This window comes from Hippopotamus amphibius, chromosome 4 (genome assembly GCF_030028045.1).
Source record: "Hippopotamus amphibius kiboko isolate mHipAmp2 chromosome 4, mHipAmp2.hap2, whole genome shotgun sequence".
Classification (NCBI taxonomy): Eukaryota; Metazoa; Chordata; class Mammalia; order Artiodactyla; family Hippopotamidae; genus Hippopotamus; species Hippopotamus amphibius.
Window position 1 is genome coordinate 12190333 of NC_080189.1, and position 27991 is coordinate 12218323.

General features: G+C 45.1%; 2 protein-coding genes across 4 annotated transcripts; both read right to left on the bottom strand.

The window, feature by feature from the left end:
* Positions 1–725: 725 nt before the first annotated feature.
* On the bottom strand, positions 726–5170 carry GSTK1 (glutathione S-transferase kappa 1). 3 transcript variants are annotated; one of them, XM_057733869.1, is made up of 8 exons: positions 4995–5164; positions 4375–4456; positions 4060–4188; positions 3647–3747; positions 3440–3475; positions 1748–1864; positions 1319–1412; positions 726–1036 (listed from the first exon to the last, which is right to left on the bottom strand). In XM_057733869.1, exons 1-8 carry the CDS (start codon positions 5064–5066, stop codon positions 987–989), a joined length of 681 nt encoding a protein of 226 aa, XP_057589852.1. In that variant the 5' UTR covers positions 5067–5164; the 3' UTR covers positions 726–986. The 3 variants fall into 3 exon arrangements, with proteins under 3 accessions (XP_057589852.1, XP_057589853.1, XP_057589854.1); XM_057733870.1 differs by lacking the exon at positions 1748–1864 and having other exon boundaries at positions 4995–5170; XM_057733871.1 differs by lacking the exon at positions 4060–4188 and having other exon boundaries at positions 4995–5167.
* Positions 5171–26424: 21254 nt separating this feature from the next.
* On the bottom strand, positions 26425–27381 carry TAS2R40 (taste 2 receptor member 40). Its single transcript, XM_057733278.1, has one exon. It carries the CDS (start codon positions 27379–27381, stop codon positions 26425–26427), a length of 957 nt encoding a protein of 318 aa, XP_057589261.1.
* Positions 27382–27991: the final 610 nt, after the last annotated feature.

The window sequence follows — 27991 nt, forward strand, 5'->3', positions numbered from 1 at the left end:
GAGCGAAGGAGCAAAGGGAAGGTGGCAACTACTTCTTGAGCCATCGAAGTCACCACACAGGTGTCCAGGTGTGGTTTCAGCTTCTAAATAGAGTATTCTCAAAGAAGTCCAGACCCTATCAAAACACAAGGCATTCTGCTTATCACACAGTGGACACAAAAAGCATAGGGACTTTGGATTAACAACTGGGGGAGTGGGAAAGCTATAGGTTTGTGTGGGAGGGAATAGGAGTCATAATAGGCCAGGAAGAGAGGCCTGAGCTTTCCTTGGGATCTGCTTTGTGGGCTGGGGGGGAGCCACGAGGGAATGAGCAACTTCTTCAGTCTCCTTGCCCAGCCTTGTCCTGGTTCTGCTGGTCATCTGTAGCTGGACCCCATTTAAATATCTGGATGCAAACTCAGTCATGCTCTGGTTCTCTCCAGCCTTCATTCCCCCTGGGTTTCTGGCCCTAGTCCTGTCTCAGGCACCATGGCTGGTCAGAAGACAGAGCCCAAATTGTTAACTGCAAAATCCATCTGCCTTAGTTTTCTGTTTCTGACAGTCTCAGGAAGCTTCTGTAGACGAGAAAGAGGGGCTGTTTCCTGCTCCCTCCACATAAGCTGCCCCAAGGTGGGCAGGGGTCTGGGAGTACACAGTGACCTTTTCTTCTCAAACACCTAGGATGGCCAGGATGTGACTGCAGGAACAAGAACACACCAACACCAGAGAAGACACAGACCCAGAAATATGATGCCTGATGGCATTAGGTTTATTTTGTGGGAAGCAGAGTTTGGGGCTCTTGAAAGGCACTTGTGAGGCACAGAAGGAACAGCAGCCATGAGAGTCATGGTAGATGGTGTTCTGCACAGCCCCTCCCCGGCATCCCCCAGAGCCAGAGAAGAACCCCTATCAGATAGGACACCAGAGTCCCAGGGCCCCGTGGTGGAGGAGGGGTAAGCAGATGGTCTGCTTTTTTACACCAATAATTTTGCTTCCTCTGGGCTCCCTTAAAGTCTGGCATTTACAGCTGGAGGCACGGGGCCCATCCACTTCTCTCCTGGATGGAGAAAATCACATGTCGGAGGCTGGCCCCACAAGCCCCCAGGGGTTCTCTAGGAAGAACCCCACCTGGCTTCAAGGTACAGAAGTCTTCCTTCTCTTCTATGGGCGAAGGTGGCCCCTCCCCATTCTACCTCAAACACACCTGTGTCTATATGAGGCTCCATTATTGGAAGTGCCCAGAACATTTTTTTTTTTGGTCTGAATCCATCCTTCCAGGGTAACTGATATAATGCAGGGGTGGGGTCAAGGGCAGCTCAGCATGAACCCGTTAACTTACCCAGCAGGTGTGCCAGCAACTCCATCCGGTCAGAGCCAAACAGCACGTGGCTTTCATCATCCAGGTGGACCACAGTGACGGGCAGTCCAAAGGCCTGGAGAAAGCAGTTACAGGGTAGGGAGGGTGATGGTGCAGGTGCTTACTGGGCTGCATGTCAACACTAGTCTGAGGTCACAGACCCAAAACAGCCAGAAGTGTTTGATAAGAGGCCCCAGGGGTCTGAGCAGAGTTTTCTGTCTCCTCTCTCACCAGACTAGCTCCCTCCTTTCCTTTCCTTGGGCCCAGGGAGAGGGAGGGAGAGAGTGAGGGCAGTCTGGGAGAGCTGGGAGGAATCATGGCTAGGGAGCAGCTTTTGGGCAGGAGTGTGGAGACCTAGCCGAGATCCCCGCTCTGTCTCAGCACTGGGGTTGGGGACACAGAGCTGCTCACCCCATATCTGCAGGCTGCCTCAGTGGTCTCCTTGAGCTGATTCTTCACCTGCGGTGTTGAAACCCTTCCCAGAAGTTCCTGGGCTTGTCCTGCGGACATGCCAGCCTTCTGTGCAGCCTGCAGGGATGCGGTAGGGAACACACCTGTGTCTGCATTAGTGGGGGTGGGGAATCTCAGGAGAAAATTCTGTTTTTTTAAAATTTTCTGCCCCCATATTATCCTGGCAATGCCTTTACCCACCCATGAGTACAAGTCTATCCTTGCCAAGAGGGGCTGTGTTTTTTTCCTTCAAAATCACGAGATGAGTGGAAAGAACAGGTGGCATAGAGGCATAGTTGCAGAAATTTAATGCCAGAGGGCATCTTAGAGATCAGCCTCCCGACCACTTCATTAATAGATGAGGAGCCTGAAGTCCAGAAATGGTACACATCTTGGTCAGCGCTGAAGAACTTGTTAGTAGCAGAGCCAATGCTAGAATCTGAATCCCCTGACAGTAAGTTTGGGGCTCGTGACTTCCTACTTCTCAGGATTCCTGAATCAAGGGCTGGGCTCTAATGCCTATAGAATTTCCTGAGGACTTTGGACAGGGCACACGGCTGCAGCCACCAGTGTCTGCCTTCAAGAGAATGTATGTTGCAATTAGTAGTTCTCAACTTTGGCTGCATATATTAGAATCTCCTCGGGGAGCTTTTGAAAAATCCCAGTTCGCACGTTTCCCCTGAGAACAATTACAATGGAATTTCTGGGTGGTGGTGCCCAGGTGCTCCAGGTGACTTTAACATAGAGCCAGCGTTGACAACCACTGCAACCTGACCTCCTTGACCTGGAGCAGGAAACACCAAGTGATGCATGACTTGAACTGGCTACACAAGAGAATTGTTCTGATCAAGTGTTCAATAATAGGGCAGTGGTTAGGTAAACAAAAACAGGCTCACTGAATGGAACACTGTGGAAACTAACAATGATACTCTCCAAGAGTTTTAAAAAGCATGGAAAAATGATTGTTAAATATTAAGTGAAAAAGCAAGCCTGTGTATAGACTTTGCAGGAATAAAAACACAGGAGGATATATTGGACATGCTTTGTACGTTTAACTTTTTGGTGACTTGCCATTTTATATATTACATTTGAATATGCCTCAACGATCTTTTGTAAACTTAAGGGACAAAAATATGGTGTTGAATTTCCTGATTTAATCCTGAAGAAAAACTTACTTTTTATATTTCTATTTATGGCTGGCACATATTTTAACATTTTGAGCTATTTCCATTTTTCTCACTCAGGCTTCTGAATAATTTTGGCTTGAGTCAGTTATCTCTTTTTGTCTTTTTAAAGCCTGTTTTTAAAGTCTCCTGGATGTGATGGTGAGGTCTGTGTTGGAGTCTTTGGGGCCAAGACTTGCCAGTGCTTCACATCTCCCCATCTGCAGGTGTCAACATTTATCACCTCCTTCCCACTGATTTCTTTCATCAAATACATGCTACTCATGTAGAATTTTGCACTTCCTCTTTCAACCATGATATATTCTTTCATGAGTCCTTTTAGTTCCCACCCTTTAGTACTTTGGCCTCTCAAACATCTTTTCTCCCCCAAATAACTATGACCTCTTCTGCCCAATAAGAAATGATGTCCTCTTTGCCCCTGGAAGCCAACTGTCCTCAGATTCCCCATCAGAGGAGTAGGGACACTCACAGCCAGGATGCTCTGGGGCTCCGTGATGTCTTCGTCCTGGGAAGAAGAGGACACTTAGTATGAGTCGGTGGTGAGGTGAGGGGTGTGATGGAGGACCCTAGGTCATCGAACAAAGAGGAAGGCAGGACCTGGACCCTTGGCTTAGGGCAGGGTCACCAAGTCATCCAGGGTCTCCTCGAAAGCGGGTTCCCAGAGTCCCGCCCTCACCCGTGACCAGACGCGCATCCACAGTTCCCTGGACACTTTCTCCAGCATCTCTGGGTGCTCCAATTTCACAGCGGTGAGGAAACGCATGGCTGTAAGACTTCCTGTGGGGCAGAGGCACTCAGAGGTAGGACTCCTCTAGCTTGTTTCCCCATGGAAGATCAGCTTTCTCCTGCTTCTGACACCCCCTAGTGCTCCATCGCCCTCAGTCTCCCATCCAAGTTTCTGATAACTGATTCTTCCTGCTCTCCCTCCCCTTAGGTCTCCCCAAACTTCTGTTCACTCAACTCTGATCCTGAGTTTTCGCACGGCTTGTTTCACTCAATGCAATCACCCAAACCCCTCCTTTCCGGCCCTGCAATCTCCAAATCCGCTCCTCTCCACTTGATGCCCCATCCAAATCCCACTCTCTTCACCTTTTTCAAGGATCACAGAGAAGAAATCCTTGGGGAAGTGTATGGGAATCTGGAGATGCAGTCCCAGGAGCCTAATGTCATGTCTCATGTTTAAGGCTTTGCGGGGAAGCAAAGCTGGCGGCTTGTTTCCTGCAAGTGGAAAGTTGGGCTCCTGAGAGGACTTCAAGGTCCCAGGACTGGGAGGACGCCTACCCGGGTTCCAGGCATGTGACTAGCTGCCGCCTCCAATATGAAGACCCAGTGGAGGGCCACTCCCTGGGCCTTTGAAATCAGTCTTCCCTCAAATCCCTGCCCCAAACGCTGCTGCCTTCATACCGCTATCTTTCATGATCCCTGCAATTAAGGTCGGGCGCAGCTGCAGGTTGACGTTCCAGATGTTCTTATACCGGCACAGGACCTGCAGGGCAGGGGGGAAGATGCAGAGCCACTGTGTAAGATGGAGAGTGAAAATGGCTGAGGGAGGGAAGGGCATTTTATGGCAGTGATCGGCCAGAGGCTACCGGCGCAGAGAAGGGGTTATGAGGGCGTCCTAAATTGTTTGGTTTGAAAGGGCAAAACTCTCTCCACTCCTGGAAATCGACCCCAGAATCTTTGCTTCTGTGGACAGTTTTAAATCTGCTCTGCACTCCATTCCCCCGAAACTGAAATCGGAGGGCTACGAAGAGGGCTTCTATCCTGGATTCTTTGAACCTGATCATCTTCCAAACCGCTGTGGAAAGCCCCTGCCTTAGGCTATAAGCGTTCGACTGGGAGCCAGCGATCGTAACCCATTTACCAACAAAGTGCCCTTCAGCCCTGGCTCTCCATCCGCTGCTCCTAAATCGCGTCCGGCAGCGCCAGGAATCTCACGAGACCGCGGCCCCTACGCCCTTCGCTCGCCCTTCCCTCTGCCCTCTTCCTCCAAGCCCCGGCCGAAGCGGCTCCCCCGGCGTCACCTCGAAGGCCAGCCAGCTGTAAGGGGACACCACATCGTAGAATAATTCAAGGGTCCGCGGCAGCGGCCCCATGCTGCGGCTGGACGCTGGCGAAGGGAGCGCGGCCCCGGAAGCGCGACGCGCGGCTGCTTCCTTCCCCCGCAGCACAGCGGCCGGGTCCCAAGCTCCTGACCTCCCCGGAGGACCGCCCCGCCCCGGCCCCGCCCCGGCCCCGCCCCGGCCCCCGAGCTCCCCAGAGGACAGCCCGCTTCTCCCGGCCCCGGCCCTGGCCCCGCCCCGGCCCCGTCCACGCTCCGCCCCGGCCCCGCCCCGCCCCCGTCCTGGTCGCCTGGGGAGCGCGCCGCTCACCTCGTGGTCACCGCCCTACCTTAGGGTGGACTGTGGGGCAGAGGGGCGTGGTTTGAGATGCGTGCTTGCCTCTCACTTAGCTGTGCACCTCTGGCAAGCCTGTTGACTTATCTGAACCACGGTGTCCTCGTCCCTCCTAAGAATAGGCATAAAAGTAGGGGACATACAATGATAACCCTACCTATATAGGCTTGTGAGGAGTGAAAGAGCTCCGATTCACGTTAGTTATTAGTGTTACTGGGCCATTACAAGAACTTTCTGGGATAGCGACAGAGCAATGAAGCACCCCAATGATACTTTTTTTTTTTTTTTTTTAATTTCTCAAGACTTCAGCACGATGTTTGGAATATATCGATGATGAATACGTATTGTGAGTGAAGGGGAGGAGACCTCATTGCAATGATAATTGGAGGGATAATGGGAATGGTCTGCCCTACTTTTATTTGTAAACATGTCATATTGTCTTATATTGGGATTATATTGACTGCAAAGAAACAGAACTTTCTAAGGTCAATTTAATTTTATTAAAATTATTTTTGATATTACTAACTTTATGAATTGGCAAACATAATAAATATTCCACTTCTCATTTGTGTGCATTGGAAAAACAACTCTAGGCCATCAGAGTTGGCCATACAAGGACACAGTGTAAACCTTTACATACAGTAAAACATAAAATGGAATGAGAAATGAGGTTATCTTCACCCACTTTCACATTAAACTAATTGCATGATGATCACTGAAACGAAAGAGTTATACTTTGTTTTTCTCCAGTAATATCGATACTAATTTAAAAGTATCCAAGAGCTAATGTAGCCTGGTAACAAGATTTTATTTTGAAAGTACCTTTATATTTGGAAATAATTTTAGGCTTACAGAAGACGTGAAGGTAGTACAAAGAGCTTCTGCATGTCCTTCAACCAGCTTCCCCTAATGTGAACATTTTACATAATCATGGTATAGCATCAAAACTGAGAAATTTAACACTGAGAAATTAACTAGATTACAGGCTTCATATTTTACCCATCTTTCCACTAATGACCCTTTTCTGCTCCAGGAACAAGTCCAGAGTACTACACAGCATTTAGATGTCATGTCTCTTTAGTCTCCTATCTATGAAAGTTTCTCGGCTTTTTCTTGTGTTTCATGATCTTGACACTTTTGAAAAGCATTGGGCAAGTAATTTGTAGACTGTTCCTCAATTTGGATTTGGTGTTTTCTCAGGCCTAGGCTGGGGTTATGGATTTTCGAGAAGTATACCACAGAGGTGAAGTGCTCTTTTCCTCCACTTGAGTCAGGGGGTTCCTGACATAAACATGACTTAGTATCAGTGATGCTAACCTTGATCACTTGGTCACTATTGATCACTGTTTCCCTCCTTTCCATGCTCTGTTCTTCGGAAGGAGGTCACTAAGAGCAGCCCACTCTGGGGGTGGGGGTAGGGGTTAGGTAGATGAAAACCACCTTCTAGAGGGAAGAACATCAAAGAATTTGTGGACATATGTTAAAACCATCACAGTAATTAAGATATATTTTGGTTGAGATACTTTGAGGCTGTGTATAAGTCTTGTTCTTCCTTAAACTTTCACCTACCAATTTTATCAGGTTTCAGTAGGTCTTGCCTGCAGCAGTGATTACTGTGGTGTTTGAATCATGATTTTCTATTTTCCTCATTTCTTCTACATTTATTAATTAGAATTCTTCTGAAAGAATTGTCTCATTCATTCATTCATTTGATCACTTATTTACATCACTGTGGACTCATGGATATTTACTTTAAGAGTCATAGAATGGTAAACATTGATCTAAGTCTCTACTTCCTGCCTCCATACACCATTGTTGTTATTGTTATTATTATTGTTGTTATTATTATTAGATTGGGCTGTGTTGTGGATAACATGGAGTGGGAGCAACAACAAAAAATATGTACACTTCTGTGCACAATTATCTGCACTTTGCTGGGAGAAGTGTCTCGCTAGTGCTTATTTGTTGGAACTAGAAATAGTGGCATGATTTAAAGTAGCGAAAGTGGACTTCCCTGGTGGTACAATAGTTGAGAATCCACCTGCCAATGCAGTAGACACAGGTCGATTCCCAGAAAAATCCCACATACTGCGGAGCAACTAAGCCCGTGTGCCACAACTACTGAGCCTGAGCTCTAGAGCCTGCGAGCCCCAACTACTGAGCCCACGCGCTGCCACTATTGAAGCCCACATGCTCTAGGGCCCGTGCTGTGCAACAAGAGAAGCCACTGCAATGAGAAGCCTGTGCACCGCAAAGAAGAGTAGCCCCAGCTCACCACAACTAAGGAAAAGTCCATGCGCAGCAATGAACACCCAAAGCAGCCAAAATAATAATAAATAAATTAATATTAAAAATTTTTTAGAAAGTAGCGAAAGTAACTAGTAGTACTTAGTAATAGAGGAACTCAACATGATGTACTTATCAAACTTTGGGGGAGGGAGAGAAAGGGTGGTGTATATAAACTAAATTGTCATATTTCACAGACAAGTCATTGAAATGGTTTACATTCAAAACAACACTAGAGCTTTAATCATGTAATTTGGAATTACGTATTTGAAACCAGAAATGCTTTAAATAAGTTGCCTTTTTAAATCAGTAAAAGATGGATTATTAAATGGTATGGGACAGGGCTTCCCTGGTAGCACTGTGGTTAAGAATCTGCCTGCCAATGCAGGGGACACAGGTTTAATCCCTGGTCCGGGAAGATCCCGCATGCTGCGGAGCAACTAGGCCCAGGAGCCACAACTACTGAGCCTGTGCTCTAGGGCCTGCAAGCCACAACCAGGGATGAGCCCATGCTCCGCAACTACTGAAGCCCGAGTGCCTAAAGCCCGTGATCTGCAATAAGAGAAGCCACTGCAATGAGAAGCCCGCGCACCGCAACAAAGAGAAGCATCCGCTCTTTGCAAATACAGAAAGCCAGTGGGGAGCAAAGGAGAACCAACACAGCCAATAAATTTTAATTAGTTAATTAATTAAAAATAATAAATGGTATGGGACAACTGGGAAGTTTAAACACAATGTAATTCAGTACATACCTCACACCTTACACAAGGAACATTTCTAGATGGATCAAATATTTACATGTTAGAGAAAGAAACCAATAAAGTACCCAAGGAACTTAAGGAAAAAAACCCTTTAAAAAATTCCGGGAGTAGAAACAGCTTTGCTTTGTATGTTAATTGTATCTCAATAAAAGTTCTTAAAGAAAAAAAGAAGAAAAGAAACAGCCTTGCTTACTAATACCAAACGCAGAAGCTGTAAAAGAAAATATTTATACATTCAGTTACGTAAAAATTTTAAAAAACCTTTGAAGAAAAGATTTATACATTCAGTTACGTAAAATTTTTTAAAAATCCAGCAAGTCAAAAAATAACTGGGAGGGACTTTCTTGGTTGGCATAGTGGCTAAGAATCTGCCTGCCAATGCAAGTGACACAGGTTTGATCCCTGGTCCAGGAAGATCCCACATGCTGCGGAGCAACTAAGCTTATGAGCCACAACTACTGAGCCTGTGCTCTAGAGCCGATGCACCACAGCCACTGAAGCCTGTGCTCCTAGAGTCCGTGCTCGGCAACAAGAGAAGCCACTGCAATGAGAAGCCCCGCGCACTGCAACAAAGAGTAGATCCCGCTCGCCACAACTACAGAAAAGCCCACATGCAGCAACTAAGACCCAATGCAGCCAAAAATGAAATAAAATTTTTAAAAAAATAACTGGGAAAAATATTTGGGTTTATTTCACAATCAGAAAGGTAGTTATCCTAGTGTAGAAAGAGCTAAAACATCAATAAAGTAAAAGAACAGAAGCCCCATGGAAAAGCAGGCAAATAATATGAGCAGAACATTCACAGAAATGGACAAATGGATGGTTCTCAAAAACAAACCTGCTTATATACACTTAGGAAAATTGCAAGTTAAAATTACACTATGATATGTTTTCATCTATCCAGTTGGCAGAAATCAAAAAGGTTTATGAGTCACGGAGTTGGCAGGAATCTGTGGAAAATCATTGTCTTATGTAGGTGGTGGGAGTGTAAATCAGTACAACCTCTAAGCAGGGCAGTTTAGCAATATCTTTTTGTTTTAAAAATGCACACACCCTTTGATCCAGCAGTTCCCCTTCTAAGAATTTATGCAATAAACATGTTTACCTACATGCAATATGATGTGCTGTGAGGTTATTTATTACAGCATTGTTTGTAATAACAGCTACCTAAATGTTCATCTATGTGGGGCTAATTCAAGACACCAAAATTTATAATATTTTCAGCTTTAAAAAGAACTTGGAAGCTCTTTATGTGTTAATATTAGATAATATCCTGTATATTAAAAAGTGAAAAACAAGGTGTAAAACAGTGCAAATAATTTGCTATCTTTTTTGGGAAGAGTTTAAATACTCTCTAAGTGTGTGGATATATACATACCTGTATATGCTCGTTGATACTAATAGATGGAGAGACAAAAAAATGATAAAACCAGTTGCTTTTGAGGAGGGGAGCTAGGTTACTGAGGGCAGGGCAGGAGGGAGAGTTTTTGTTGTATATCATGTTTAATACTTTTTGATTTTTGACCCATGTGAATATATTATCTACCCCCTAAAATTAGAAGACAGGAAAGAAAGACAGAGAGAGGAAGGAAGAAAAATTGAAAAAGGAAGAAAGTTGCCTTTAGGAACTTTTACTGGCTGAAGGGGGGAGGGGATTGCAAGGAGATTTATTTATATAAATTATTAGCATTTGTATATTTTACTTTGATTTAAGGAAAATGTCAATTATGAAGACCATGTGACAGAGTTTTAAGATCTAATATTTGCCAAGATACAACAGAATATTTACATCACTGGTTCTCAGCGCCTGATATTTTCCTAAGGATTTGCCAAGGGTGATGTGAAATTCCATGAGCTAGCTTCCGCACGAAAGAAACCATACCAAAATGCAAGAGGCTCAAGTTGACATTATTATGGTTCTAATCTTAGAATATGTTGTGCTGTATTAAAAGAGGTAAACCTTGGCAAACTGGGTATTTTAAATACAATTGATGACAAATTTAGTTGGAACATCTTGCAGTCCGACAGGACATACCAGTGTGACAACACTGCAGCTGAGAAGAGCTAATATATGCTGTCATCATACCCTTGTAAAATACATACATATTGGACATGTGGACAAAAACAAAAAACAAAGGAAAAAATGAAAATAGCTGTGTTAGGGGTTATACATAATTTTCTTAATTTCTAAGACTCCCTTTCAGGCTTTGATAATTTTTCCCCCTTCTTTATAAAACAGTTTTATTGAGGTGTAACTGACATGCAACAAACTGCACCTACTTCAAGTGTAAACTTTGCTAAGTTTTTTTTTTTTGTTTGTTTGTTTGTTTTGGCACACGGGCTTAGTTGCTCGCGGCATGTGGAATCTTCCTGGAGCTGGGATCGAACCCGTGACCTCTGCATTGGCAGGCAGATTCTTAACCACTGCGCCACCTAGGAAGCCCCTTTGCTAAGTTTTGACATAAGCACACACCTGTGAAACCATCACCACTCAAGATAGTGACCATATCGGTCACCCCCAGAGTTTCCTGTGTCCCTTGGCAATGCCCCTCTCCACCTCCATCCCCAAACAACCAGTGGCCTGCTTTCTGTCACTAGAGGTTATTTTGTGTGAATCTGTCACTGTGAGATTAGACTTTTTATACATTAAAAATCCTCATGTTCCAAAATAAACTTTAGAAGTCAGAGCCATTGTTTTCCGTTGTCACAGCTGGGAGGTCGCCTCTTGGAGGTTAGAGAGGAGGAGCTCTATTAGGGATTGATTTTATGATTGACACCTGTGGAAAGGAAGGGCCAAGACGGGGAGGAAAGAGAGACATTGGGCTGTGATGCTGTCTTAACAAAGGCCTCAGCCGACCCCTAAGGAATTCTGAAGCTAGATTAGCCCTTCAGAATTACCCCGAGCTGGGTGAGTTGCTGGCCCGTTACACACAACCCCTCCCCCCTTTCCCCCATAAGCCTGTCGTAGGATGTGAGCTGCCCTGGGAAGAGGGCTTAGCCTTGGCTGAGGTGACTCTTCACCTGCGGGCTCTCGGCTGGCAACACCCCATGAGCTGGGGGTCGTGTCTAAAGGGTGATCTGTGCAGGCCATCACCGTGCCTCTGATATAATAATTCTGATATTTCTCCCATCCTGGGGACTTCTTTAAAAATACTATTATTAGAGAAACAAATATCAAATTGTGGAAAGGGGAGGGGTGTTGAAATGTTTTTAGAGATTTAGCTTAGAGTTTGAGAGGATAATCCTTAAATTCAAGTCTAAAAAACAATTCATTTGTTCATCAACTCACACTTTGCTTCTACTACTGTGGGATTTCTCAGCCTCAGCACTACTGACATTTTGGACTGGATAATTCTCGTTGTGGGGGGCTGTCCTGTGCATTACAGGATGTTTAGCTACATCTTTGGCCTTTACCCACTAGATGCCAGTAGCATGCTCCAACCCCAGTTGTGACAAAAAATATGCTAGGTGAAAGAAAACAGATGCAAAGGACTCCACATCATATAATTTTATTTATAGGAAATTTTCAGAGAAGACAGAAAGCAGATCAGCGGTTTCTCCTGAAGCTGGAAGTAGGAGTGGGGATTGACTGAAAATTGGCACAGGGGAACTTTCTGAGGTCATATAATTACTAGATGTCTTCTGAGGGGTTGAATCGCCCAATTGTATGGATGGACCATATTCTGTTTATCCATTCACCAGCCAATGGGCATTTGCATTATTTGCAGTTTTTGGCCATTATGAACAGTGCTGCCAGGAATATCTGCATAAAAGTTTTCATGTGAAAAAGTTTTTATTTCTCTTGGGTAGATACCTGGCAGTGAAATTATTGGGTCTAACATTCAGTTTATGTTTAGCTCCTCCCAAATGGCTGTTTAGGTAGATGCTGTTTTCACCATGGTCCTTGTTTTATTGATGGAGAAATTGAGGCATGGAGAGATTCAGAAACTTGCACAAGGTCATAAAGCCTGTAAGTGGTGCAGGTGGGAATTGAACCTGTGAAATTTGGAGCTCACCCCTGTGAACTTGACACTAAACTTTGGTGGCCACTTCCTGGGTTGGAAACTGTTCTCAGTTTCAAAGAGTGCGACTTGTGTCCTTTCCCTGACCAGATTTTGGTTTCAAAACTGCTAGAGAACATGTTATTCAAGCTCTGTCCGTGGGAATTGTGCCTTAAAGAATGTCTGTGATGTCCTTTTCCTTCTTGACTTCCAAGGTCATTCCCTAAGCAAATTTCAGGCCACTCAAGTATTTTTATCTTTGTGTTTCTTCCGTGAGAAAAATGAACAAACCTAGCGAGTGTTTTGCAACTGGGATTTGTAAAGTCTCCAGTAGAGTCTCTTTCTTGGTGAATTTAATGCCGTCCCAGAGGTCTCATAGGCTGTCTTCATTTCTTTTCATTCTTTTTTCTTTTCTGCATCAGTGATTTCCACCATGCTGTCTTTCAGGTTACTTATCTGTTCTTCTGCCTGAGTTAATCTGCTGTTGGTTCCTTCTAGTGTATTTTTCATTTCAGTTATTGTGTTGCATATCTCTGTTTGTTTGTCCTTTAATTCTTCTAGGTCTTTGGTAAACATTTTTTTCATCTTTTCGATCTTTGCCTCCAGTCTTTTTACAAAGTCCTGGATCATCTTCACTATCATTATTCTGAATTCTTTTTCTGGAAGGTTGCCTATCTCTACTTCATTTAGTTGTCTTTCTGGAGCTTCATCTTATTCCTTCATCTGGTACAAAGTCCTCTGCCTTTTCACTTTCTCTATCTTTCTGTGGCTGTGGGTTTCATCTACAGACTGCAGGATTATAGTTCTTCTTGATGCTACTGTCTGCCCTCCGGTAGATGAGGCTATCTAAGAGGCTTGTGCAGGCTTCCTGATGGGAGATACTGGTGGTGGGTAGAGCTGGGTGTTGCTTTGGTTGGCAGAGCTCAATAAAACTTTAATCTGCTTGTCTGTCGATGGATGGGGCCGAGTTCCCACCCTGTTGGTTGTTTGGCTTGACGCAACCCAGCACTGGAGCTTACAGGCTCTTTGGTGGGGCTAATGGTGGACTCTGGTAGGGCTCACGCCATTGAGTACTTCCCAGAACTTCCGCCACCAGCCTCCCTATCCCCGCACTGAGCCACATGCCACTCCCCCACCACCTGCCCCGCCTCTGCAGGAGACCCTTCAGCACCAGCAGGTAGGTCTGGTTCCGTCTCCTGTGGGGTCACTGCTCCTTCCCCCTGGTCCTGGTGTGCACACTACTTTTTGCGTGCCCTCCCAGAGTGCAGTCTCTGTTTCCCCCAGTCCTATGGAAGTCCTGCAATCAAATCCTGCTGGACTTCAAAGTCTGACTCTCTGGGGATTCCTCTCCCTGTTGCTGGACCCCCAGGTTGGGAAGCCTGACATGGGGCTCAGAACCCTCCCTCCAGTGGGTGGACTTCTGCGGTATAACTGTTCTCCAGTTTGTGAGTTGCCCACCCAGCAGCTATGGGATTTGACTTTATCGCGATGGTGCCCCTCCTACTGTCTCATTGTGGCTTCTCCTTTGTCTTTGGGATGTGGGGCATCTTTTTTTGGTGAATTCCAGTGTCTTTCTGTCGATGAGTGTTCAGCAGTTAGTTGTGATTCCGGTGATCTCTCAGGAGAGAGTGAGTGCACATCCTTCTACTCTGCCATCTTGAACCAAAATCCTACGCCTGAGTCCCTTTCTTGGACCAAGAACCGCCTCCTTAGGACAAAATAACATCCTAGCAATTGACTCAATGTGTGTGCCTGGTGGATTTGTTTTGCATGCAACAGCTGGTAGCCTACAGTGCACATGCTGATGACGGCATGTGGGCTGACTTGCAGCCACTCACGGGCCAGTTGCTCAAAAGACCCTTTTCAACTGACTGGTTATTCCTCCTGATTTTAAAGGCCAGCACAGTCATCACTCTCTTCTGCTTCCAAGATTTAATATGCTCACCACTGTCTGCTCCCTTTGTTTGCTGAGGATTGCAAAAGAACACCACATCCCACCACCCGGCATGCTCTAAACAAACCAGTGAAGAGACACATTTTTAGACCTTTAGGTTAATGTACACATGCTTGACAATACGCAATTTGAGGGATTATTCTTAAAGAGATGTGAACTACTTTGAGAGAGGCTTTTTTTTTTTCCTTGCCACGCGGCTTGCGGGATTGTAAATCCCAGACCAGGGATTAAACCCACACCCTCGACAATGAAAGCATGGCGTCCTAACCACTGGACTGCCAGGGAATTCCCTAGAGAGAGGCTGGATCATAGTTAAGGGTGTGAGGAGGTTTTGCCAGGGTCTTTGAGCTCCAATAATATATTCTTAGGGAATGGTGTTTTCTAGGTGTCATTTCTCTGGGAATGTAACTTGCCGAAAATGATACAGGCTGGTAGGAGGCACAACTGTGATGCTAACTCAGGTCCCAAATCGGAAGCCCTAAACCATACTGCCCGTCAAGATGCTTATCCTTCAGAATCTCCTTGTGAATCTACATGCTAAGCTAAATGTCTGTCTTCTGGGTTCTTGTACTGCCCTGTGCATTCCCTTACCATGCGTTTGCCATCGTATATTGAAAATTTCAGTTTCTCCCATTGTATTGCAAGCTTCTGCAGGGAGGAATACGTGTGTGTTGGGGGTGTGTGTGTGTGTAACCTCAGGTACGGAGAGAGTTAAGTTAATCACTCCCTTCAATTCATAGCTCACTATGATCATGCATACAAGTCCCCACACTTGCTTTTTTAATTTAATTTTCTCTCCCACTCTTGATCCCCTACTCATCTTGTTACAGATAATAGCATCAACATCTCCACCCAGCACCTACCGACAGGCATTAAGTGCTTTTATGAACTCTGCTCACCCTCGCAAGAACCCCACTGAGTAGTCAGTTACTATTAGCATCTCTCATTCTTCAGATGAAGACACTGATTAAACACAGAGGTTGAGAGACTTGCCCAAGGTGACAGAGCAAGTAAGCAGCAGAGGTGGGATTTGAACCCAAGTGGTCTGGCTCCAGAAGCTGAATTCTGCGCCTTTCCCAGACACGCTGCTGTGGGCGGTGACGTCCCTGGACATCCTCAACATGCACGTGGCTCTTCCGCATGGGAGGGGTTTTCCTTACACACAGGTGGTGTTGGGCTACAGATCTCATTCTGCTTCTTACATGCCACAAACCATGCCCTGAGGAACATCCTTATCTCAGTCCCCCATGAACTTTCGCTAGAGTTTTTCTTGGGAACGTACCCAGGAGTGAGTCTCTGAGTCAAGGCATATGTGAAACTTTTATTTCACCAAGTCCTGGCAGATGGCTCTCCAGCGTGACAGTACAGCTTCACACTCCTGTCAGCAGCACCAAGCTTTCCTTTCTTCACATCTTCATCAACGTTTGGTAATTTTTGGCCATTCCAATGAATGTGAAGTAGTATATTATTGTTGTTTTAACTTGCATATTTCTGGTTACAGGTGAGGATGAGAACCTCTCCTGTTGTGCGTTTGAGTTTCCTCTGCCTCATTGTGCGTGTGTGTGTATCTGTGTCTGTGTGTGTGTATGTGTGTGTGTGTGTGTTTACCCCAGTTTTCCTCATATAGCCTAGCTAGTTGTCTCCTATGTTGTGCATGTCTTCTCCCTGACTGTCATCTGTGCCTTTCATTGAATGGAACCCCAACCAATTTTTGAGCTTTTAGGATCTTGTTTAATAAGTCATTCCCCGTCCTTTAGTCATGAAATTATTCTATACTTTCTTCTATTAATTTTATAATTTTACCTTCCACATTTAGATCTTTTATCCATTTGGATTTACCTTTGTGTAAAGTAAGAGAAAGGAATCCAAGTTCATTTTCTTCCAAACAGTGAACCTCTTTTATAATACCATTTAATGAATAATCTACCCTTTGTCCACTCACATGCGGTTCACATTTTATCCCATCTGAAGTTCCCACAGATAAATGAGTCCATTTAATGCTAATTTCCCTGTGTATTTGTCTCACTATAACTTAGTAATATGCCTTCGTATCTGGTTGAGGTTAGTATGCCTTACTATCTAGTTGATGCCTTTATTCTTCTATATAAGTTTTAGAAGTCAGTTGTTGAGTTCATTTAAAAATTAATATTTTATTTCTGGAAAGATCTAGTAGATTTGTTGATAGGTAAGTTCCTTGCTTCTATATGATTCTTTTTTTTTTTAATATCTCATGTATGTATGTATGCATGTATGTATGTATTTATTTGGCTGCATTGGGTCTTAATTACTGCACCCAGGATCTTCATCAAGCATGCAGGATCTTTAGTGGTAGCATATGGACTCTTGGCTGCTGCATGCAGGATCTAGTTCCCTGACCAGGGATCGAACCTGGGCCCCCTGCATTGGCAGGGTGGAGTCTTAACCACTGGACTACCAGGGAAGTTCCTGATCCTGTATGATTCTTATTTACTTTTATATCCTTACTGCTTGGCATAGTATCTCACATATACAGTAGTTCGGTAAATATTTGTAGAACTGAGCCATTGTTCAACTGATTTAGGTCTCCTTTCTGGGGAGGGAAACGAGTGATGTGGTGATGGAGGCCACGTTTGAAGTCATCTTGTCTTCTTTTGAGCGAGAGGAGAGAGATGAAGAGAGCAAATATCAGGGAGCTGGCCCCTCTGTAACAGGGACAATTGTGGCTTTGGCTTTAATTCTTATAAGATTGAAAATAACTTCTGCCTAGAGTTTCAGAGATGGCTACAATCAAGGATCAATAGCTGGGTTCCTAATGGATTTTCAAAGGAAAATATGAAGCTTAAACTGGGAGATGAAAGAGGGGAACGTTTTTGTCAGTTCATTCCTATGATTGAATTTATGACTTGTTGGCTGTTGAATTGCAAATACCTCTGCAGAAAGGGTTTGTTTGTGCTACAGAAATGAGGAGGGTGCCATCTAGTGGCAATTAGTCCATATAACACCATTTGATTTTCGGTCCCAAGTAATAACAAGAAACGTGTTACAGTGGCTACAGTATGCTAGGCACTATTCTAAGAATTTTGCACATTACAACAGTAATCCCATGAGACAGAGATGTTCATTACCCCTATTTTAAATATGAGGAAATCGAGGCTCAGAGGAGTTAGGCTACTTGCCCAAGGTCGCAGAGCTAGTACTGTGTTGAAAGCTGGACTGTGTAGCTCTGGAATCAGTATGTACAATCCTTTTGCTATTTTGCCTGAGAAGAAGAGGGAGTATGGGGCAGTAGTTGGCTCCTACCAGCAAGAGGGCATGAATGGTGTGCATCTCTTTCCCACGAACTACCCAGTGACATCTCCTTGGTAGTTCAAATTCCATCATGGTAGGAGAATTTACACAGTGGAAACCAAAACCGTCTACACATCAGGGATTTCTTTTTTCTTTTTCCCCTTCCTTCCTTCCTCCCTCCCTCCCTCTCTTCCTTCGTTCCTTCCCTCCTTCCTTCCTTCCTTCCTTTCTTTTCCAGAGTGCCAATATACCCTGTGTAAGAATGTCTAAGAATTCAGAGATACAGCCCTACGCTTTCTTTGGGAAAGCTGGAAAAGAGATTTGAAAAATAATTAAAACCTAGTTTTGGGAGAGAAAAAGGATAAAAGGATCTTAAGACTTTTCTTCTTGATTTTTTATATAAGAACAGAAACAGGTAGTTTATGACTAATATAGAACTCCTTACACTGAAGAATAATGTGAAATTGCTCAACTGCTTTATGAGAAAAGAAAACAATAATTGCAGTCTGTGTTGCTGAGCATCCATTACAAATGGCCAAAGAGAGAGGAGCCAGGAAAAACCAGCAGGAGCACTTTCAGAGGAACTTAAGCTAATGCAGCAGGGCCTACTTAACCATGGTTGAAATGCACCAAGTAGAACTGGAAGAGCTAAAATTCAGAGAACAAACACAGTACGGCCATCTGAAGGCAATCAAATCACAAACTGAGTGCCATGGCTTTTAGGGGAAACAACACAAAGTTGCTACAATTTCCTGCTTTAGAACCCACAAAATCTTTTGGGCTAAAGCTACTAGAAATATTTGAGCCTTAGAAAAACCCGCTCAAAAGCTTTCAACTGACAGTACTGGCAAAATGTCGATAGTACTCAAGGCTGTGATACCTAGAGGATCCTTGTACTATCTCTCTTCTTTTCTGTATGTTGGAAATTTTCCATAATTAAAGTTTAAAAAGAGAACCAAGCCATTAGATGCTGTAAATGATTACATTCAGTAGAGTGAATAAAATGAAGCATCAAGGTCTGTCAGAAAAGGTAGTCCTGAGATGCAGTGTGCAGGGCTTTGCATGCCAATCTGAAGATCTACGGGTGATGGGAACCCACTGAAGGATTTTAAGAAGGCGGCATGTGTGTGCATGTGCGAAGTTCAAGTGTATGTGCATATCTGCTCGTAAAGGAAGGGGAACAGGAGAGAATATCATGACTGAAAGGTAACACTTGAAATCTGAATATAGCCTCTGTCATTTGGGTGATGCTAGGGTGACCAACTGTTCTGGCCTGCCCAGATCTTAAGGTTTTTCTGAGATGTGGGGATTTCAGTTTTGAAATCTGGAAAGTTGGTCCCTTTAGTGGTGGCAGCAGAGGAAGTGTACAAATTGTGAGTTCTACGTTTGAAGCGTGTTGATGGATGAGGAAACAGGAGAAAAACCAGGCAGCTGAACAGATTCTGAAGCCAAGGGTGGAGAGTTTTAAAAGAGGGCATGGTCACCACATCCCGTGCCATTGGGGACCAGGGAGGATGGAGACTCGCGCCATAGGTTTTGACTTTTTAGAATGACCTCTTCAGATCAGGACTTGCCAGGCACATTCTTTTTTTTTTTTTCTTTAAGAACTTTTATTGAGATACAAGTGACATACAATAAGCTGCATATATTTAAAGTGTACAATCTGATTTTTTTTCTTATCAGTAATGTATATATGGCAATCCCGGTCTCCCAATTCATTACCCCCCAAACCCCCCGCCCCACCCCTGTGTTTGTTCTCTGCATCGCCAGACACATTCTTTAGTTACTAAAGCAAAAAACAAAACAAAAATTTCTGCCATCTGGTACAATGAATATAATCAGCGCCAAAAAAATTAAACTGCATTAGGATTTTTAGATATTAGAATACAGATATGGGAATTAGTTAAATAGCTGATGATAAGATAAACTGCAAAGGCAAAGGCATTTTAGTCAATAACAATTTGATTACTTCATGCAAAGGTTAAAGCCATATTGTGCAGTATTTGGAGATACTCGATTTTTGTACATTAAGATAAATCTCACATAAAGTTGAACAAATTTTAGTCAAAAATGAACATAATAAATATAAAACATAAACACACAGCTGACTTAACACACTACAGAGCAAATGATGTTAGCCTCTTTGCTCATCTTCCTCATCAGAATTAACTGATGGATGGAGTCCACTTAGCCTTCACTCCACTGCGTGGTGAAGAGGGTCCTGGGCCAGGGTTTTAGGGAAGAGAAAGATGAGTTAGTTTTCCAGTGTGATCGTGGCTGGTTTTCTTTTGTCAAGAAGCCTGCCTCAGGCAGCGTGGAGGGCAGATCGCAGGCTGTACATTCTCTCGGGTTTGCAGCTTGGACTTGGAGCTTCATCCACCAAGCTGTCTGGGCACTGATTTGCTGGACCGCTGCTCAGTCTGCCCAGATGCACCACAACCAGAGACCCACCAGGTCACGTGGCTTTCCTTTCTTGTACCTCAATCCCTCTGCGGCCAGAGCTTGCCTGTGACTTTATCTACTTTCTGTTGCTGTCTCCACACCCTCCTTGAGCACAGAGAGAGAGCTTTGTCCGGTTCTGCTTTTGATGCCCATGCCTGTAGGATCATCTCACATGGGGTAGGGAGCCTGGGATAGGTCCCCAGCGAGGGCAGGGAGTTGGGGTGGCAGGTGGGGAGTGAAAAGGTGAGGGTAGGAGTTAAGCCACGGTTCCCTTTGTCTCCAGCCCCAACAAAGGATACAGAACCCAGTTTCTCTTGCCCGCCCACGCCCCCACACTGATCTCCTGGCAGATACTCCTTTGTTCCTTGGGAAGCCAGGTCGTGGCTAGGAGGAAGTGCTGGAGGGTGGCTGCAGGGGCCCCTGTATAGACGTGCCCTCCAAGGAGCTAGTCTGAGTTTTCCAAGGCATTTTTCTGGGTCTTTGAATCCATAGGTAAGCACATTTTTCTCACTGTATTGATGAGTAGAATGTGAATTGAGGTTCTATTCCATTGAGAAGTGAGGTGAGATTAGAAACCAGACTGGGAGCCTGTGAAGTCTCCAGACTTTTCCGAGACTCGACTTGCCACCCTCTCCCCGCGAAGTGTTTCTATCACTCATGGTCCCAGGTGCACTCAGGGCCACCAGCCATGATCTATTATCTAGCATCTGGTCTGAATAAACCATGGATTTATTTGCAGTCTCTGAGGGCTCTGGGGAGGAGATGCAAACTGCAGCTTTTCCTAGGGAGGGCTGGATGTAATAGGACCCCTATCTCTTTTGCATCTGTGGGGGCTGATGGGGCTATGTCAGGATGCTCAGGGAAACATTTCTTCTCTCAGCCCTGATCTTTCTTAACTGGCCATTGAGACTGAGAGGTAAGCGTTTTGTCCTGAATCTCTCTCTCTCCAACCCAAAAGGATATAATGCAGGAATATCGGGACTTACAATATTTTGCAGAGAATGAGTTTTAAGTGTGAACCTTGGAGATTTGAGCCACAGCCCTGACCCCACAGTACACAGAGGTCCGCTGAAGTATTTCCCACATGGTAATTTCATGAGCTGTTCTTTCCCAGCCTCTGAGCTCGGGGAGGGGAAAGTTTTGTTGCCTTGACCTTTGAGTTCTCAGCATCTGTTTCAGTGAGTAGCCCATACGCTCCACAGACTTTTGTTGGATGAATAAATACACTCACCTTTGTATGGAGGTTTACGTTTTATTATGCACCTGTGTCTTATTTCCTCTGAACCTCAAAACAACCCCTTGAAGTGGATGTTCTGATAATCTCTGTTTTCTAGATGAAGAAACTGAGGCTGAGAAAGGTTTAGTGACTTTCCAAAGATCACCCAAGTGGAGACTCAAATCTAGATCTTTGACACCAAAGATCTTCCAGCTCCTTCCCATGTGCCACACTGACTCTAGGCCTTTCCTGCCATCATGTAATAAACCAGCCAGTTACTCACCATCTGAAAGAATGCAGAGATAGAAACATTGCCCCCGGATCAGATCCACGAAGAAAAGGGCAGCCGAGTGTCCAGTCTAACAGTGGGAGTTTGTAGGAGCGTGAACATTTCAGAGCTGGAGACACAGCCTTCACAACGCTCCCAGGGACCCTGTAGGAACCGGTTTGCCAGTCTTTACTCCTTGGTATTGACTGAATAGCTTCAGGGTGGTATCTCTCAAAGCTTTAGATAAAAACTCACTTGGAGCCTCTGTGTCTGTCCTTAACAGCATTGTGGTGGTGGGAGAGAGCGGCCCAGGGCATTAGATGTTTGTTTTTCACGAAGAGTTAAAGGGTTGTGTTTTAGGGGTTGCAAAGAGATAGGTGAAAGCTGGAGAAACTGGAAGTGGCAAAAATGTTTGGAAAGTTGCGATGTTCAAAACATGGCAAAAGTTGTCATGACAAGTGTCTCTGGTTTACAGTGCAGGTAAGTGTAGTTTGGTGGTAGGTTTTGGTGCCGTCTTGGACTGGAGAAAGTACCAAGTGCAGGGTTGGCAAACTGTGGTTTGGGGGGCAAATCCAAGCCACTGCCTGTTTTTGAAGAGCTCATGAACTGAGAATGCTTTTTGCATATTTAAATGGTTGAAAAAAAGTCTAGAGAATATTTCACAATGTGAAAATTCTATGAAATTCATATTTCACTGCCAGTAAATAAAATTTTATTGGAGGACAGCCATACCCATTCACTTACCCGTTGCCTCTGGTGGCTTTTGTGCTACAACAGAAGAGTTGAGTACTTGTGACAGGGACTGCAAGTGGCCCATGGAGCTTAAAATTGTTACTGTGTGGCCCCTGACTGAAAGTTTGCTGACCCCTGACCTAGTGCCCTGCTTTATTCAAAATAGGGACTTGAATAATTGCCAGGGGACTATAAACCCCAGAGTCTTTCTGATGCCGTCAGGAGTGGGCGCAGGAGCTGTATACTTCAGGGCACACCCGTCCCTCCCTTCATCCCCCCTGGAGTGATTGAGCTGTGTTCTGCCGGAGCCCCTGGTACGGGCCTAGCCCTCTGTGTGCCTCCAGCCCAATCTGGGCTCTGGCCTTTTCACACCTGCCCTGCTCTGAATGTCCTCATTCAAGATACCTGCCTCTCGGCCTCACATCCCTTACCTTTAGCCTATGAACAGCTCATGTTTACTGAGAGCTTCCTCTGGGCCAGACAGTGTTTTATCTCACTCCTTTCTTACGATGAGATAGATAATCCTAGGAGGTAGCAATTATTGTTGTTATTCCCATTTTACAGATACAGAAACTGAGGTTCAGAGACATGCAGTAACATGCCTCTGATACACACCTGTCAGTAGCAGAGCCAGGACCCCAAGCTTAAGTCGTCTGGACTCTGGGGACCATAGGGCAGCAGAGGGAGGGATGGGGGCGGGGAGTGGTTGGCAGCTGCCCAAGTGAGGTTTTTCCACTAATGTTCCACCTTGGAATTCTTTCCTCAGATCCCCTCTCCCAGCTGCTGCCACACCCGAACTAAACCCACCCCACGGGATTATTGATTCTTTTTCTCTTTGGACTGTCTTCAAAACCACTTTTCTTTTATTTGCTCTGGATGCAACTGAGAGAGGGCAGAACACTCTTCAGACACTTTACTGAAAACAATAAGGAAAACCAAATGAGAGAAAATCCAGAAACTTTAAGCGTTTTTAACTTAAAAAAAAATCCATTTCCCCCTCCGTGAGGCTGGTGGTCAGGCTAGCTTTGCGGACACAGAGCACCTCTTCCATGCCACACCCCAAACTGAAGGATTCCCACCCAGAAAGTTCCTCTGGAAAGCTCTTGGAAGACGTTTGGTTTGGTTCTTGCTTGCGGGGCTAATCCCTGGAGGCCCAGGCAGGCGTTGTGAGTAGAGCACTTCTCCCAAGGAGATGGCCAAGTTGGTCTTGTGTACTCATCACCTTCACACCTTCCCTCTCCCAGGGCCTGCTGCTCTGCTCGCCACCCCTCACCTCTGTGCTGCTGTTTTCTGTCAGGGCCCCACCTGGACCACCTGGGCCACGTCCCAGGCCCCAGAATGTCTCCATCTTCCTTCCACCTATAGAAATTTCTAACTGCTTGTAACCTGTGACCTCCCCGCAGAGGACCCTGGAGATGAGCGTTTACCCCCAATCTTTACCTCTCCTGTAGAAGGCACTGCCTCCTGGTCTAGCGAAGGGGTCCGGAGAGCTCCCCCAGCCTTCACACAGAGTTGAGGACTGGCCCCCCAGCTTATTTATCCTTCCTCTCCCCTCAAACCCATCTTTCTGAGCACGGAAGAAATTTCTATCCCTCCACCTTCCTCTAAGGAGTCCGCTTCTTTCCAGAGGGACGGGGGAAACAGGAGTTGGGTGGAGGGCTCCCTCTCTCTCAGCATCTCTTCCTTCCCTTCCTGCCCCGATGGCTTCTGGTTTCTGCCCCCTCCCTCAACTCAAGACTTGTTACGGGTTGATTGAACATATGGTTTCTTGTTTCTTATTCAATAGATGTTTCTGGCCTATGAGCCCAAAGTAAAGAGTGCCTGAGAGGATAATGAAAGAGAATTCCAGTGGAATTCACTCCCAGAAAAGCAGGAACCCCAGTGGAATTTAGCAGACACCGAGGGATTAGAAGCAGAAGATGGTGCTGAATTGTGGGACAATCTGGTTCCTCTCAGATCTCTGCCCTTGGCTTGACCCTGGCTGCTAGTCTAGTTCTCATTTGCAAGGTCTCGGACCAGGTCTGAGACACCCGGCCCTGTATCGGGCCTTCCAGATAGGTCTCCCATGGCAACCGAAATCCCCTTAGCTGCTCCACATGGTGGATGACATCCTGGGTAACGTTGTGGGTAGAGAAATCCTTTACACCGTAACTTTCAACCTTTCTCAGGGGACAGGGATATTGTGTAGAGTTTGCAAAGTGGACCCCTTAGGAATTCTGTTTTCTGTCTAAAGCCAAGCAATTCGAAGACAGGGTATCCTGGCCCATTCTGGAAGTTTAGGTGTATTTTACAGAAAGAAAGGAAGAAAAAAAAAAAAGAGGAAGGGAGGGAGGGATGAAGGAGTGGAGAGAACTTGATCTGGTTAAAGTAGGGCAACATACAGTATCAATAAAGATGTCATCATCTTTAAAGCTCTTGTTAGCGCTCGGCTTTTGCAAACAATGAGATAATATCTCTTTACAATAAGCATGGAGAGGGATTACACAGTTTGTTTTCTCGGCAGGGTTCATATTAATGACGTGATGACTTTAAATCAATTTTCTGTTTTTCAGTGGGTTTGGATGCATGTTTTACTCAGAAAAAAATGTATATTTCTTTATTCTTTAGGAATTGAAATGAAACCTCAAAATCTAATTTGTTTTACTCTAACAGTTATGCCAACCTTAAATAGTCCTAAATAAATATCACTTAGGAAACCTATCAAAAGGGTGTGTTTTCATAAACATTTTTCTTTCCACTTGAGTAAGTCCCAAACTGTCTGAACTATAAAGGGATAAATGTGAGTGAGTGAGTCAGTGTGTGTGTGTAAGAGATTTTTGTTGCCATGTAGGAGGTGAGGGTCTCTCTGAAATCTGTGCTTGAGGGCCCGGGAACTCAGAATTTAGTCTTTGCTGGTGACTTTACATTTTCACTTGGGAGCCTCTTAAGCGTGATATGATCAGTAGCATTCTTCTCTTTTACCTGAGTAATTCTGATTTTAAAAATACCAAATACAAGAAAACCCAATCTCCTAACTTCTAGTTCCAAGACATTGGGGAGGTGGGTGTCTTATTCTGTGAACAGCCTTTCGGGGCACTGCTGAGGGTCTCATTCTGGAGCGTGACAATGAGCAGTAAGTGGTGTTTCCTCGTCAAACAGCCCCTCCCAGGTGCCCTGCCCCACCCCCCTCGTCACAGTGAGGTGACCCAGAACTGGAAAAGCCAAAGGCACAGGTGCCACGTACATTGTCACAGACCCAGGAGCAAAGCAAAAGATGCGAATCTCTAGTCTGGTCTCTTTCTATCTGCTGCTTCCTGCACACATCACTCTTTTTCCTTCGTCCTTCCTTTCCTCTCTTCTCACTTTGTCCCTTTTCATTTGGAAACACAAAACATTCAGGGGACCATCCACCACTGCCCACCTGCCGCTCTCTACTTCATCTTTACCTCCCAACAACCTCCTGAAAAGATTTGTCTTTACAAACTCCCTCACTGTTTTCATCCTTTCTGGAAACTCTTGTGTTCTGAGTGCCAACCCGTCACTCCACTGATAGTATACACGGCCACCACTTTAGTCAAGTGAAGACTGTTTTTTCACTCTCCATTTTCCTTGAAACCTCAGCACCACTTGATAATTTGGGCCAGCTTTTCTCTCCCAAATCCCTTTTCTCTGTAGATATTAAGGTTTCACTTCTACCTCCTGAGATGTTTGTCTCAGCCCTCCATTTTCTTGACTGTGGGTTAGTAGGATGCCTTAAGTGGCGTGACCATATAATTTTCCATTCTCAAGCTATCCTTGAGAGTTAAGGGTGAAAATGACAAGAGGCACCAACAGAGACCATCCCAGGCAAACGGAGATGTCTGGTCACCCTCTCCTTAAGGCTCAGCAGGGGAGGAGTAGAGAAGAGCTCAGGGCAGGACACAAATGACCACAGATTAAGGAGCTTTCATAAATCCATCTTAGAGTTGCTCAGCTCCTTCTACTTAGAATCTCAAGTTAAAAATTCAGCTTCACATTCATGAACAAATCCAGTTACCTGAGGAGAAGTGTCAGAGCAGATTAGAGAAGAAAAGATGGTTGAGGAGAGGGGTCTAGGTGAGGAAGAGTCAGAGCTGATTGGATAAGGTCCTGTGGTATCCTGTGGGTTTGCCCTTATGGGTAAAGATGAACTTGGTGCCGAAAGCGCTTCCATGCTCTTTTCAGCCCAGGGTTGCCCAAGATCAGTAGCACTGAGTGGCCGGCTGGGTAGGCAGCCATGATGATTTTGCACAAAATATTCCAGAAACTGTTGGCATCAAAGATGTTGGACATGGAAAGAAATAGAGCAACTGCATTGAAAATGTAGGAAATGAGAAAATAGCTGATAGCTTTGATGGCCCCCATGTGAGCCTCCATGCTGGGGTCCCTGAAGCCAGTGGCATTGCTTTCCATGTGTAGGGTGTGTCTCTTGAGAGAGATGATCAGCAGGGTGGCTGCTAGGATGAACATGATCAGAGGAACGAAGACCCCCAGGTAAAGGGTGACAGCCAAGTTGACCATGTTGGTCTCAGAGAAGTACATCTTCTCTGTGAAGTTGGAGGAGGGGATAGGAACGGAATTATTCACATACACATTGAAGATATCTTCCGAGAAGGGAAAGCTGGAGCATAAGGAGATGAACAACGACAGTCTTACAAGCCACGGCATCAGCACCATGATCTTCCTCTTCATCATGGAGAACAAAGGGTGAGTAAAGTTTGCAATTCTAAGACAATAGAAGATATTGAGCCAGGCAGCAAGCCAGAGGTTGGAATAGTTCAGAAACATGATGGTGGCTTTGAAAAGTGTATACACTCTTTCTTGCTTATAGATGACCTGGAATAGTAGACTGTACATATCCTCTAGCATCATCCAAATTTGTAGCAAGAGCCTGGAGAAGCTGAGCATCAATAGAATGCAGTCTCCAATGGGGAGTCTTTTGCCTCTGACCCACTCGGCCCCATGGATGGCCGTGATAAAGCCATTCCCAGCAATGCCAATGATGCACTCTATTCCAGAGACCACCAAGGTGAAGATGATTTTAAACCTGGTTGTATCTTTATCTGCAGCATCTGTGTTCACTGTCGCCATCCTCTTTGGCTGTGATGTTCAGAAATGGTACCTCCTCTACAACCACCTGATCTTTATTCAATGTTATTACAGGTTTTTTTCCCCAGTTAATGGTTATTTCCAATTGTTTTTCATTTGCTTGTCATGTGACCACAAGTTAGAGGCTTGAAATGCAAATGATGAGAGGATCTGGTTACTGGCTGTCTCCATTTTTCATCAAGACCCATTTGTCCTGGGCTTTCAGCAGCTCACTGAAAACAAAACATTGAGACAGGTTCCTATCCCAGCACCCTCTTTTTTTTTTTCTTTGGCCTCACCCACTCGGCCATCTCAGTTCCCTGACCAGGGATCAAGCCTGTGTCCCCCGCGGTGGGGGGGGGGGGGGGGCGGGCACGGATGCGGAGCCCTAACCACTGGACAGCCAGGGAATTCTCCCCAGCACCCTCCTACCTTGTTTAAGTCCATATTATATTGATCTGACAAGGCAAGAGTCCCAGGTTAGGAATCATACTCGTTTTTCTTGATTCACAAGACTTGTTACCTGCTAAATTATCCATGAAAACACATACAGAGCCTTTTGCTCTGCCTTCTCCTGCCTCCTCTATTATTTCCCTTATTTTGGGAGAGGTTT

What these genes read in the sequence shown, in the direction of transcription:
- GSTK1 (XM_057733869.1), bottom strand. Translation starts at nt 5,066, where the DNA reads ATGGGGCCGCTGCCGCGGACCCTTGAATTATTCTACGATGTGGTGTCC. An exon ending in AGCCCCAGAGCATCCTGGCT is followed by an intron (nt 1,865 to 3,439) that starts GTGAGTGTCCCT and finishes GCATCCCTGCAG; the next exon opens with GCTGCACAGAAGGCTGGCAT. An exon ending in AGGCAGCCTGCAGATATGGG is followed by an intron (nt 1,413 to 1,747) that starts GTGAGCAGCTCT and finishes TGCTTTCTCCAG; the next exon opens with GCCTTTGGACTGCCCGTCAC.
- TAS2R40 (XM_057733278.1), bottom strand. Translation starts at nt 27,381, where the DNA reads ATGGCGACAGTGAACACAGATGCTGCAGATAAAGATACAACCAGGTTT.